At 35.2% G+C, this 13,452-nt stretch overlaps 1 protein-coding gene and 1 long non-coding RNA gene across 2 annotated transcripts in view; one reads left to right on the top strand and one right to left on the bottom strand.

Moving 5' to 3' along the window:
- Positions 1-13,452, top strand: part of ABCA12 (ATP binding cassette subfamily A member 12) — a 192,855-nt gene that overhangs the window by 155,585 nt on the left and 23,818 nt on the right. Inside the window, exons 37-39 of the mRNA XM_017534981.2 lie at positions 2,998-3,125; positions 4,888-4,975; positions 6,751-6,856. Coding sequence (XP_017390470.1) covers positions 2,998-3,125; positions 4,888-4,975; positions 6,751-6,856 — 322 coding nt within the window. The remainder of the gene's footprint in view (positions 1-2,997; positions 3,126-4,887; positions 4,976-6,750; positions 6,857-13,452) is intronic.
- The window catches only part of LOC108308925, a 162,234-nt gene continuing 160,083 nt past the window's right edge, over positions 11,302-13,452 (bottom strand). The window contains exon 4 of the long non-coding RNA XR_001827110.2: positions 11,302-11,904. This is a non-coding gene — a long non-coding RNA (uncharacterized LOC108308925). The remainder of the gene's footprint in view (positions 11,905-13,452) is intronic.

The raw sequence follows: 13,452 nt of genomic DNA on the forward strand, positions 1-13,452 counted from the left end.
AAAAAAAAAAAAAAAAAAAAAAAGAGAGAAAAAAAAAGTCTTGGCCAGGTATGCTGGCTCAATGCTGTAATCCCAGCATGTTGGAAGGCAAAGGCAGGTGGATTTCTTGAGCTCAGGAGTCTGAGACCAGCCTGGGCAACATGGTGAAACCCCATCTCTACCAAAAAATCAGAAAGTAAAATAAAATTAGCTGGGCATGGTGGCATGCATCTGTAGTTGCAGCTAGTCAGGAGGCTGAGGTGAGAGGGTGGCTTGAGCCTTGGGAGGTCAAGGCTATATCACTGCACTCCAGCCTGGGTGAAAAAAAAAATTAGTCTTAACCCAGTATTAAAAGTTTCAAAATCCCTTATGTAATTTAGCTAACTTTAGAAGTTTTTTATGTGTTTCTTTAGTTCACAGTAAAAGTTACCTAACTTAATATTTAAAATTGAAATCTGAATAATTTTTATTAATCTAAAAAATCTAGGCCAGGTGCAGTGGCTCATGCCTGTAATCCCAGTACTTTGGGAAGTGGGAGGACTGCTTGAGCCCAGGAGTTCGAGACCAGCTGGGCAACATAGTGAGACCTCATCTCTACAAAAACTTAAAAAAATTAGCTGGGTGTAGTGGTGTGCACCTGTAGTCCCAGCCATTTGGTGGGGCTAAAGTGGGAGGATGGCTTGAGGTCAGCTCTCAACTCAGGCTTGAGTGCTGTGATTGCACCACAGCACTCCAGCCAGAGTGACAGAGAGAGAACCCCCTGTCTCAAAATAAATAAATTAAAATAAATGGAAAATCCAGTAGATCTTCAATTTTTTTCCAACCAATTTTGTCACTTAATTAACATCCCCAAATCTATATCCAACTATTTAATAACAATGAGGTCATTTTGCATAATGGATGCTCTGTACATCAGACACACAATATGGACAAAGTACTAAGTTTTTTGAGAGAGAAAAAAAATACACTGCATATACATCAAAAGATTAAGGAATAAAAAGGAAATCCACAGAGTGGAGAACAATATTCACAATATACAACAAAGGACTCATATGCAGAATGTGTGTATAAAGAACTGCAAATTGATGAGAAAAGAGAAGTAAGACAACAATTAGCAACAAACATGAGACACTGTACAAAGAACATATCCAAATGGCCAATAAATATATTAAAAGGTAGTCATCAGGGCAATACAAATTTAAGCCACAAAGCAATACCACTTCACACTCACCAAAATGGCTAAAATGAAGAAGAGGAAAAATTCTAAGTGTTAACAAAAATATGCGGCAGCCAGAACTCTCAAACTCTGCTCTGGGAATTTATTTTGGTGCAAACACTTTTTAAAACTACTTGGCAATATATCCTAATGCTAAAAATTTGCATATCTGTGGGACCGGCAATTCTACTATATACCCATCAGAAATGTGAATAATACCCACTAACAGAATAGGTAAAGTCAAATATAATATATTTCCACAGTAGTATATAAACAAAATGAGAATAACTGATCTACAATTATACAAAACATATGGAAGATTCTCATAATTGTAATAATGAGTGGAAAGAGCCAGATACAAGATAACACATTTATACCATTCCATTAATATAAAATATAAAAATAGGCAAAACTAATCTGTGTCTGTTACTTAGGGAGTCAGTGAGTTGAAGGGAGTGTGAGGAGGGGCTTCTGGGGTATTAGTACTGTTTTGTATCTTGATGTGGTTGTTGGTGACTGGTTACACAGGTGTGTCAGTTTGTCAAAATTCATCAGGCATAATATGTGCATTTCTCTATGTATAGTATAATTTAAAAATTGCACCAAATACATAAGAGCATCTTCTTTTAATTCTTTGCGAAAGCAATGTCATTCTGGAATGTGAGCTTCATGTTGATATAACTTGATTGATATAAGGTAAAATCCAGCACTGATTTTTCAGAGCAACCTGGAACCTGATGTTCTTGAAATATATAAGTGGTATATATGAAAAAGTGTTAGACTTTTCCCAAACTAATCTTCACTGCAATGAAGCATGAGACACTACACTGAAAATTAAGTTGTCAGGAAGTGCAGAAAGTTACAAACATAAATATAAATGGTTAAATTAAGGTCTGAACAAATGTACTTGGTAATCTTAAGTACCCACAGAGGAAAGTAACCAGGGATATACAGGAACTCTCCACTGGCTTTGTGACTTTTCTGTAAATCTAAAATAATTCCAAACTAAAAGTTTATATATATAAAACTAACATATATACTAATACATATATGCACATATATACATACATATTAACTAATATATTCATAATGAGTGAAGAGTCAGACACAATAGAACACATTTATACTATTTATGTATATAGTATAAATGTATACATTATATGCAATATGTATAATATATACATTTATATTATGTAATATATGTCATGTAAATGTATATTATGAATATATATACACGAGTGAAAAGAGCCAGACACAAGATAACACGTTTATACTATTTATATATATATAAATAATACATATAACTAATAATAACTAGTACGTTTAAGCTCTGACTCTTAGGTTACATAACTAAAACTAATGTATCATAAACTTTTCATCCACTGCTATCGATCCTTGAAAAGTATTACATTTTCAATTTGTGGCACTTTTTTTCTTCCCTGAGAATTATTGGGGAAATTTTGTCACCTCAACGTTTAACATTATTGTCCGAACATATTAAATCTCGGCACAGTGAAGGAAATATCACATATTTATTAACTTGTGTTCTTTTGGGTCTTCAAGTGAGTCCTAAACATATGGATTTGCTCTACATGAATAATAACTATTTGTTCTAATTTCTTAGCCTAGGCAAGATGACTTCTTTTTCAAAGCTCTTTAGAGTCAAAGGACAGTCTTATCACACTCTATTACTGCCAGTTGCAGTAATAGACAAATCATGAGACTGAAGCTCCTTGACATTGTCTACTTAACTGGCACAACACTGGCTAGAAAAAAATTTCATTTTTAACTTTATTTTCCAGGAATGTCCCAAATTTAACTATTCCCCACCTCATAGAAGAACTTACTCATCCCAAGTAATTTATAACCTCACTGGGCACCGAGTGGAAAATTATCTTATAACAACTGCAAACGAGTTTGTCCAAAAAAGGTAAAATACTCTGTTTATAACATACTTAAGTGCTTTCTAATTTTAATGGTAGCTGCCCTCTAGAGACAATAGTTACATATTTCTGTTGTTTACCTTTTACATGGTTAAAGTCTCTGTTTGTTTGTTTATTTACTTATTTATGAGACAGAGTTTCGCTCTTGTTGCCCAGGCTGGAGTGCAATGGCGCAATCTCAGCTCACTGCAACCTCCGCCTCCCACGTTCAAGCGATTCTCCTGCCTCAGCCTCCCGAGTAGCTGGGATTACAGGGATGTGCCACCAAGCCTGGCTAATTTTGTATTTTTAGTAGAGATGGTGGTTTCACCATGTTGGTCAGGCTGGTCTTGAACTCGTGATCTCAGGTGATCCACCGGCTTTGGTCTCCCAAAGTGCTAGGATTACAGCATAAGCCACCATGCCTGGACAAATTCTCAGTTTTATTTAAACAGCCTTATATATTGAAAGGTAAGTAATGACTCTAAATTAAGATTTATTTGTGCAAACTGAAAACCATTGGTTATTTTCGGCCTCAAAAATATACTGTTAAATTTGTACTTATTTTTTTTTTCCTTGAAGCCAAAGAGAAGTTATTAACTGGCTTATACCAACTTGGAGAAATTTAAGGCCCGACTTTTGATGACAATTGGCCTTAGTTCCAATATGAATATCTCAAAACTTAAGAGTGTGATATCTGCATATGGACAAAACAGTTGTTCATGTGTAGCAAGGAAATGGGCTTGTACCTAAGCCACCTAAGCGTTTATCATGGACACAAAGTTGATAGGCCTTCAATTACTCCCATTTTCTTCTTTCTTCCATCTCTTCCCTTCTTTGTTTCTCAGTATACATACATGATTAACATTCATTGTAAAAAATTATTAGAAGCTACAGATAAGCAAAAAGAAGAAAAAGAATATTATTTCTCCACACAGATATAAGCACTATTGATATTTTGGTGTATATCCTTTCAGAAGTTTTCTTGTCACAGATATACATATAAATATTTTCAACAAAATGGGTTTTATTATAAAGTCTTAAAATCTGCCTTTAAAAAAAGTGAATGACATACTATGATGTTATTTGCGTGTCGAAAATATACAGCCCTATAGTACTACATTTAGGATGACAGTCACGAGATTATTCCAGTGTGACTATGCCATTATTTATTTAATCTGACCTTAATTTGGTAGACAGTTAAATATCTATTCCTAAAATTACTACTTGGATTTTAAAAATCCACTTTTCATTTTTATACCATGAATTGACAAAAAGTTAAATAGACCCAACTCGCCCTTAAATATCCAGGAAGAAAAAAATATATAATACCTGGGGACAAAATAGGGGAAAATTTGTTATTTAGAAGAAATTCAGCCATTTGAAAAAAGATATGAACGGATATTATATCACTTCAGTATTAATTACCTAAAAGGAATATTTGAGTACTAAAATATTAAGACATGTGAGATGGCACATAGGTCAGTTAAGATGGAGAGATTATGTTGTATGTCACTCATTTTCAGGATGACTGCTACACATATGCAATTGTTTAGAGGGACTTATTGCCTCTAGTTATCATGTGCATTTGAGACTGAAATATGATAAAGGGAATTGATAAAACTGTAAAATGTTTGTCAGGCAGTATTCATTTTACACTATAAATGTGTTCCTAATAGAAAAAAAAAGTTGAGCTCCTCGTTAAGTATTTTAGAGCTATTTAAGATTTTCTCCACTAAACCAAAGATACATTTTTATTACTCTCTGTAGATATGGAGGTTGGAGTTTTGGGCTGCCTTTGACGACAGACCTTCGTTTTGATATAACAGGAGTCCCTGCCAATAGAACACTTGCCAAGGTAAATTTTGATCTTTCTTCTAGAATATCATACAAATGAGAAGGTGAAATTGGTATGTTCAAGCATTTTCATGAAGTGAAAACAAAATGTGGGTACAATGGATTTGACATTGTTCATAACCCATAGCATAGCGGTTCCAATTCTGTGTGTATACCCTGGGAAAACATGTATATATTGGCACCAGGGCACATGTACAAATGTGTATACATAGTAGTATTTCTCATAATAGCCAAAAATATAACCCAAAATGCCCATATGCAGAATATAGAAATAAGTTGTTTCATATTAATTCAATAAAACTTTCAACAATGTAAATGAAAGAACTCAGCTCCATATAACAAGCAAATTAAGTCTCCCAGACATGATTAATAAGGAAAAGAAAAGACAAAAAGGAATACATTGACTATGATTACCTTTACTGTAAGCTTTCAGAGTTTGTAGGCAAAACTCAACCATATTGTTTACAGGAAAGGGAGGGTATTGTGATTTGGAAGGACATGGATGGTCAGGGAAAAGGTGTTCTGCAGGCTGGCAATTCTGTATGATGCTTTAAGGGATCACACAGGTTGAGAAATAAGAATTCCTTCAGAATTTTTTTTTTTTTGGTAACACTACACATTTATGACATGCACTTTTCTTTATATAGCTGTCATAACTATTTAGAGAATGAAAACGTGTATGTTTAGCCTTGCTTCTTAAAGAACCTGGAAACTTAACCAAATTTGATGGAGATAAATAATTCTGCTCACTTATTTTTCCTTTTCGATTACACCTAAAATGAGCTAGAGTTGCGGGATCAGACACATATTCTTACCCATATGATCAATGGCAGTTTTAGAGACTTTAAATTGTCTTCACATATTTCTCATTTGATAGTAAGAGACATATACAGTATTTGGGGAAGTGGGGAAGCTAATGTCCATTTAGTGACTATTAGGTGCCAACCACTAGTATGATCTTTTACATAAACTACCTAATTTTCTCCTCACAACATCTCTATGTGATAGATATTACTGAACGTATTTTAGCTGATTTTTACAGCAAATCATGTAGAAAGTAAATAGTGGTGCTGGGGATTTCACTGCCTTCTTTTTTTTCCTCTCCTTCTCCTCTCCACACACAGAGTAAATATTCTTGCATAAGCATGGGAATTTCTAATATAAAATCATTTCTCTCCAAATCAACTTTGCCATTTTGAATTATTAATTGGGTTTCTTGAATTTGAGGTTCACTAGCATATTAAATCTCTCTGTTTTTAACACAGAAGGTAAAATTGTGCCCGCTCATGTAGGTTATAATTAGGAATCAAAAATTAGTGGAGGAATTTCAAGTTTTCAATCTTGTTGCTAAGGACACAATGCTTGTAAGGGTATTTTATTTCTTTCTCCAGTTTGGTCTATTCCATTAGCTTTTATTACCATTATTGACAGCCAGAATACCTTAGTTCTAGTCTCAGGATCCCATGGATCTGACACAAGGATGTAGATAATGATTTCTCCAGTTTCTTTCAAGCTTTGCCTAGAAGAGATCCTGAATAACTAATAACTTAGTGCTATCCACAGAACAACTGTCTTCCCAATTTCTGCCTGCTTCTAAATTGGAGATTTATAGGCCTATGGTCAACACTCTAAAGAATAGTGGATAATCTTCCAAGATAAAATAAATTATTGGAAAATTGATGCTTTTAAATATAAATAAGGTAGCCTGTCAGATGTTAAGACAGCCTAATTTATTTGAATGCAATATTGATCTTGCCTTCTTTCGGAATTTAATAGGTATGGTATGATCCAGAAGGCTATCACTCCCTTCCAGCTTACCTCAACAGCCTGAATAATTTCCTCCTGCGAGTTAACATGTCAAAATACGATGCTGCCCGACATGGTAAAGTTACTAACACAAAAGTATCTTGTATCATAACTTTTGTTACTCTCCCTATAAAAATGCACTTTATATCCTGTTTCCTCACAGTGGCAGGTATTTTGTGGTATCTAAATCACAGGTCTTTAAATGGAGTTTCGAAGTAGTAACTACCACCAGATGGAACATTCTGGATAATCTCCTTCAGGTTAATTTAGTTTTCTCATTTATCAAATCAGGATAATAATGCTGACTTCAGTGCACGTATGCTGTCAACCAAGTAGTTATAGCTCACAGAAAAATATTTTTAAACAATGTGCTTGTCTATAAGCTAAATGATTTTTAAAAACAATGTTTATAAATATTGTTCACAAATCTAAATATGATGACAAAACTTTTTTTTTTTTTTACTTAGGTTAGTGGTTACTTTTTAATTTTGTTATTATTTTTATTCAACTTTAAGTTCAGGGGTACATGTGCCAGATGTACAGGTTTGTTACAGAGGTAAACATGTGCCATGGTGGCTTGCTGCACAGATCAACCCATCACCTAGGCGTTGAACCCAGCATCCATTAGCTATTCTTCCTGATGCTCTACCTCCTTCCATCCCCTGCCCTCTGACAGGCCTCAGTTTGTGTTGTTCCACCATGTGTCCATGTGATCTCATCATTCAGCTCCCATTTATAAGTGAGAACATGTGGCATTTGGTTTTCTGTTCCTATATTAGTTTGCTGAGGATAATGGCTTCTGGCTCCATCCATCTCCCTGCAAAGGACAGGATCTTGTTCCTTTTTATGGCTGTATAGTATTCCATGGTGTAAATGTACCACATTTTCTTTATCCAGTCTATCATTGATGGACATTTAGGTTGATTCCATGTCTTTGCTATTGTGAATAGTGCAGCAATGAACATATGTGTGCATGTATCTTTTTTTTTTTTTTTTTTTTTTGAGATAGAGTCTCACACTGTTCCCCTGGCTAGAGTGCAATGGCACGATCTGGGCTCACTGCAACCTCCACCTCCCAGGTTCAAGCAATTCCCCTATCTCAGCCTCCCAAGTAGCTGGGATTACAGGTGCCCACCACCACAACCGGCTAAGTTTTTGTACCTTTAGTAGAGATGGGGTTTCACTATTTTGGCCAGGCTGGTCTCAAACTCCTGACCTCATGATCCACCTGCCTTGGCTCCCAAAGTGCTGGGATTACAGGTGTGAGCCACCGTACCCAGCTGTGTGTGCATGTGTCTTTATAACAAAATGATTTATATTCCTTTGGGTATACACTTAGTAATAAGATTGCTGAGTGAAATGGTATTTCTGTTTCTAGATCTTTGAGGAATCACCACACTAATTTACATTCCCACCAACACTGTAAAAGTGCTCCTTTTTCTCTGCAACCTCACTAGCACCTATTGTTTTTTGACTTTTTACTAATAGCCATTCTGACTATTTTAAGATGGTATCTCACTGTGGTTTTGACTTACATTTCTCTAAAGATGAATCCCATTGAGCTTTTTCTCATACATTTGTTGGCTGCATGTATGTCTTCATTTTAGAAGCGTGTGTTCATGTCCTTTGCCCACTTTTTAATGTTTTTTTCCCCCCAGTAAATTTGTTTAAGTTCTTTGTAGACTCTGGATATTCGATCTTTGTCAGATGGATAGACTGCACATTTTTTCTCCCATTCTGTAGGTTGCCTGTTCACTCTGATGACAGTTTCCTTTGCTGTGCAGAAGCTCTTTAGTTTAACTAGATCCCATTTGTCATTTTTTGCTTTTGTTGCAATTGCTTTGTTTTTGGCATTTTTGTCATGAAATTTTTGCTTGTGCCTATGTCCTAAATGACACTGCCTAGATTTTCTTCTAGGATTTTTATAAGTCTTTAATCCATCTCGAGTTAATTTTTGTATATATTGTAAGAAAGGGGTCTAGTTTCAAGTTTCTGCATATGGCTAGCCAGTTCTCCCAGCATCATTTATTAAATAGGGAACCTTATTCCCCGTTGCTTGTTTTTGTCAGGTTTGTCATAGATCAGATGGTTGTAGGTGTGATGGTCTTATTTCTGAGTTCTCTATTCTGTTCCATTGGTCTATGTGTCTTTTCTTGTACCAGTATTATGCTTTTTTGATTACTGTAGACTTGTAGTATAGTTTGAAGTTGGGTAGTATGATGCCTCCAGCTTTGTTCTTTTTGCTTAGGGTTATTCTTAGCTATTCAGTCTCTTTTTTGGTTCCAAATGAATTTTTTTTTTTTTTTCTAATTCTGTGAAGAATGTCAATGGTGGTTTAATGGGAATAGCATTGAATATGTAAATTACTTGGGCAGTATGGCCATTTTCACAATATTGATTCTTCTATCCATGAGCATGGAATGTTTTTCCATTTGTTTGTGTTCTCCCTGATTTCTTTGAGCAGTGCTTTGTAGTTCTCGTGAAGAAGTCCTTCACTTCCCTTGTTAGCTGTATTCCTAGGTATTTTATTCTTTTTTGTAGCAATTATAAATGGGAGTTCATTCATGATTTGGCTCTCTGTTTGCCTATTGTTTGTGTATGGAAATGCTAGCAATTTTTGTACATTGATTTTGTCTCCAGAGACTTTGCTGAAGTTGCTTATCCTAGCTTAAGAAGCTTTTGGGCTGTGACAATGGGGTTTTCTAGATATAGGATCATGTCGTCTGCAAACAAAGATAATTTGACTGTCTCTCTTCCTATTTGAATACCTTTATTTCTTTCTCCTGCCTGATTGCCCTGGTCAAAACTTCCAATACTGTGTTGAATAGGAGTAGTGAGAGAGGTCATCCTTGTCTTGTGCCAGTTTTTAAGGGGAATGCTTCCAGCTTCTGCCCATTCAGTATGATATTGGCTATGAGTTTGCCATATATGCCTCTTATTATTTTGAGTTATGTTCCTTCAGTACCTAGTTTGTTAAGTTTTTAACATAAAGGGATTTTTTTTTCGTTTTTTTTGAGACGGAGTCTCACTCTGTCACCAGGCTGGAGTGGAGTGGTGCAATTTTGGCTCACTGCAACCTCCGCCTCCTGGGCTCCCTTGATTCTTCTGCCTCAGCCTCCCAAGTAGCTGGGACTACAGGCACATGCCACCACACCCAGTTAATTTGTTGTATTTTTAGTAGAGACAGCGTTTCACCATGTTGGCCAGGGTGGCCTCAATCTCTTGACCTTGTGATCTGCCCGCCTCGGCCTTCCAAAGTGCTGGGATTACAGGCATGAGTCACTGTGCCTGGCCCAGGAAGGTGAATTTTATCAAAGGCCTTCTCTGTGTCTACAGAGATAATCATGCAGTTTTTGCCTTTAGTTCTGTTTATGTGATAAATCACATTTATTGATTTGTACATGTTGAAGCAATCTTGCATCCAGGGAATGAAAGCCAACTTGATTGTGGTGGATAAGCTTTTTGATGTGCTGCTGGATTCAGTTTGCCACTGATTTATTGAGGATTTTTGCATCAATATTCATCCAAGGATGCTGGCCTGAAATTTTCTTTCTTTTTTTTTTTTGTATCTCTGCCAGGTTTTTGCATCAGGATGATGCTGGCCTCATAGAATTAGTTAGGAAGGAGTCTCTCCTTTTCAATTGTTTGGAATAATTTCAGTAGAAATTATATCAGCTCTGCTTTATTCCTCTGGTAGAATTCAGCTGTGAATCCATCTGGTCCTGGACTCTTTTGGGTTGGTAGGCTTTTTATTACTGCCTCAATTTCAGAACTCATTATTGGTCTATTCAGGGATTCAATTTCTTCCTGTTTCAGTCTTGGGATGGTATATGTGTCTAGAAATTTATCCATTTCTTCTAGATTTTCTAGTTTATTTGCATAGAGGTGTTTATAGTATTCTCTGATAGTTGTTTGTATTTCTGTGGGGTCAGTGGTAATATCTTCCTTATCATTTCTGATTGTATTATTTGATTCTTCTTTCTTATTAGTCTAGATAATTGTTTATTTTGTTAATTTTTCCAAAAAACCAGTTCCTGGATTCATTGATTTTTGAAGGATTTTTTTGTGTCTCTATCTCCTTCAGTTCAGCTCTGGTCTTGGTTATTTCTTATCTTCTGCTAGCTTTGGGGTTCATTTGCTCTTGCTTCTCTAAGTTCTTTTAGTTAAGATGTTAGGTTGTTAACCTGAGATCTTTCTGTTTGATGTGGGCATTGAGTGCTATAAATTCCCCTCTTAAAGCTGCTTTAGCTGTGTCCCAGAGATTCTGGTGCATTCTCTCTTTCTCTCATTACTTGCAAAGGACTTCTTGATTTCTGCCTTAATTTCATTACTTGTGCAAGCGTCATTCTGGAGAAGGTTGTTCAATTTCCATGTAGTTGTATGGGTTTTGAGTGAATTTCCTAATCTTGAGTTCTAATTTAATTTCATTGTGGTCTGAGAGACAGTTTGTTATGATTTCAGTTCTTTTGCATTTGTTGAGGAGTGTTTTACTTCTGATTATGTGATCAATTTTAGAGTAAGTGAAATATTGATGATCCCTACAGCACTCTTCAGGGTGAATATTACTATCCCCTACTATTATTTCTCTAAGGCTTAGAAGTGGGGTTTGAATCCAGAGTTGTCTGTCTCCTGCCTGTTCATTTTTCTAATCTTCCACACTGTTCCTCTGGACTCAGCCATGCCTACTTCATTTGGGTTTCACAAAAGGTTTTCAAATAGTTTTAAAAATAAGGATTGAAATCTTTAAAAATATATATATATGTCAACTACTGTTTATCAGACCATCTCATCCTCTTGAGCTTTGTTCAAATTATTTTTCCATGCTGACCCTAAATAAAATTTTTTAAAAATGAAGAAAAGCTGGGGAATACATTTGCTTGCCAAAATTGAGATTTATAGCTTAATAAATAGTCTATAAAGTAGAAAAACTATACAACATATCTTTTAGAAATGCCAACAGCAACTTTTCTTTCACCTCCCTACTGTTGGGCATCATAGTGTGTGCCAGATGGTGACTGTAGAAGTAGACTGAAGAGTCCAATACTCAATCCAGCAACAGGATCTTGAGGAGTCTTCATTTCGGAGAAAACGGTATTTTTTTTTTCCAATTGCTTTGGCATTTTCCTAGCAGGAGGAACCAAGAAGAAAATAACAAGATTGATAGTCCTTAGATCTACAGCATCAATAAAGATAAAAGTCAAAAGTGGTAAATTAAATTAAATGGTGACTGAAGTGAGTTGGGTCTAGTGTAACCTGGTGTGAAATACTACTGGACACTGTACTTTCAGTAGGGTGTTTTATTCAGAGCAAAAAACATTTATTGTTGAGACAGATAATGAAAGTATAAGAACTATAGAAATAACGGGGAAAATGTAGCAAAGATAAAGAGAACAAGAGACCCCTGCTGCTTTTGAAGGGTCAGCTTTTCAAAACCTGTATTCTGGCTTCCTTTATAATTAGTGCTCTTTATTGTGACCAAGGAAATCTGAGTCACTCTAGACTCCAGCAGGTTTGTTGTAGCTCCTAACATTACATTTTAAGTTACAGAATATAAAGAATTCTAGAACATAAAGTTGATTTTGACCCTAAACTGAAGTTTACTTTAATTAAAACTAAGATTTAGCTTGAGTTATATAGAAATTAGTAATAGCATGTCTTCTAGCCTCTAATAATTTTTCTTAAATAAACTTATAGAAGTCATAAGTTTCCACTCTCTTTGGAAGGAACATGATCTCTTTCAAAGATGAAATCTACATCATCCTAACTTACTTTTATTCTTTCTTAATGCATGTATGAGGTCTACCATTGTAATAAAATTATTGGTTTTAAAAATCAACCCAATTATTCTCCCGCTGCCTCCCTCTAACACACTACTTGTTTGAAGGCATCTTTGTTAGATTTTGCATGAATTTGGACTTTAACTGTAAAACTGATTTTCTTTGAATTCTAACATGCTAATAAAAATCTTTTAATTAGCTTTCCTTTGCAATGTCAATATCTATTATATTCATGTGGTTCCCTCTAGTGGTTAATATGACATGAAAATTCTGCTCTTTCTTCTAAAAAAAATGCAGCTTTGCTTGTTTTCCTTAACAAATGTTATACAACTAGCCTCTTTTTCAAGAATACTAACACATTTTCCCTTCCACTCCAGTGTTTATTCTTACTTTGTTGCATTAGAGGCAGTGGTCCATGAGAAGCATCTAATTAGCAATATTAATTGAAATTTTAGGATTTGAGTTCATTTAAAAGCACTTATTGACCACTCCCTCTACTTTGGACATGATGCTGGATACTGTATAACCTACAGAGATAATTATAATATGGGTCTCCAACTGTGATACATTTCCTTGATCTTTCAGCTAAAAATATGTATAAAAAACTGGTTCCACAGGATTTTGCATAGTGAAGTAATATGTATTTGCAAGGATTCCTCTGGTGAAAGAGTATTTCTTGATTCTGAAATACAAAGCAGAAATAACAGTTATCCCTTGCCTGTATAATAATTTAGCATCAGGGTTTAAGTAGAGCCCCTAGGAAAACTGAATCTCAAGTTAAAAAAAAAAAGGCCCATTAATTTATATAAAAGATAGGAAAAGTATATCCCTCCAATGATGTGATTAATATTATAAATCAACTTGGGTTTTGTTGTTAGTTTCTTTGTTTTGCTAA

This window comes from Cebus imitator, unplaced genomic scaffold, assembly GCF_001604975.1.
Source record: "Cebus imitator isolate Cc_AM_T3 unplaced genomic scaffold, Cebus_imitator-1.0 Scaffold89, whole genome shotgun sequence".
Classification (NCBI taxonomy): Eukaryota; Metazoa; Chordata; class Mammalia; order Primates; family Cebidae; genus Cebus; species Cebus imitator.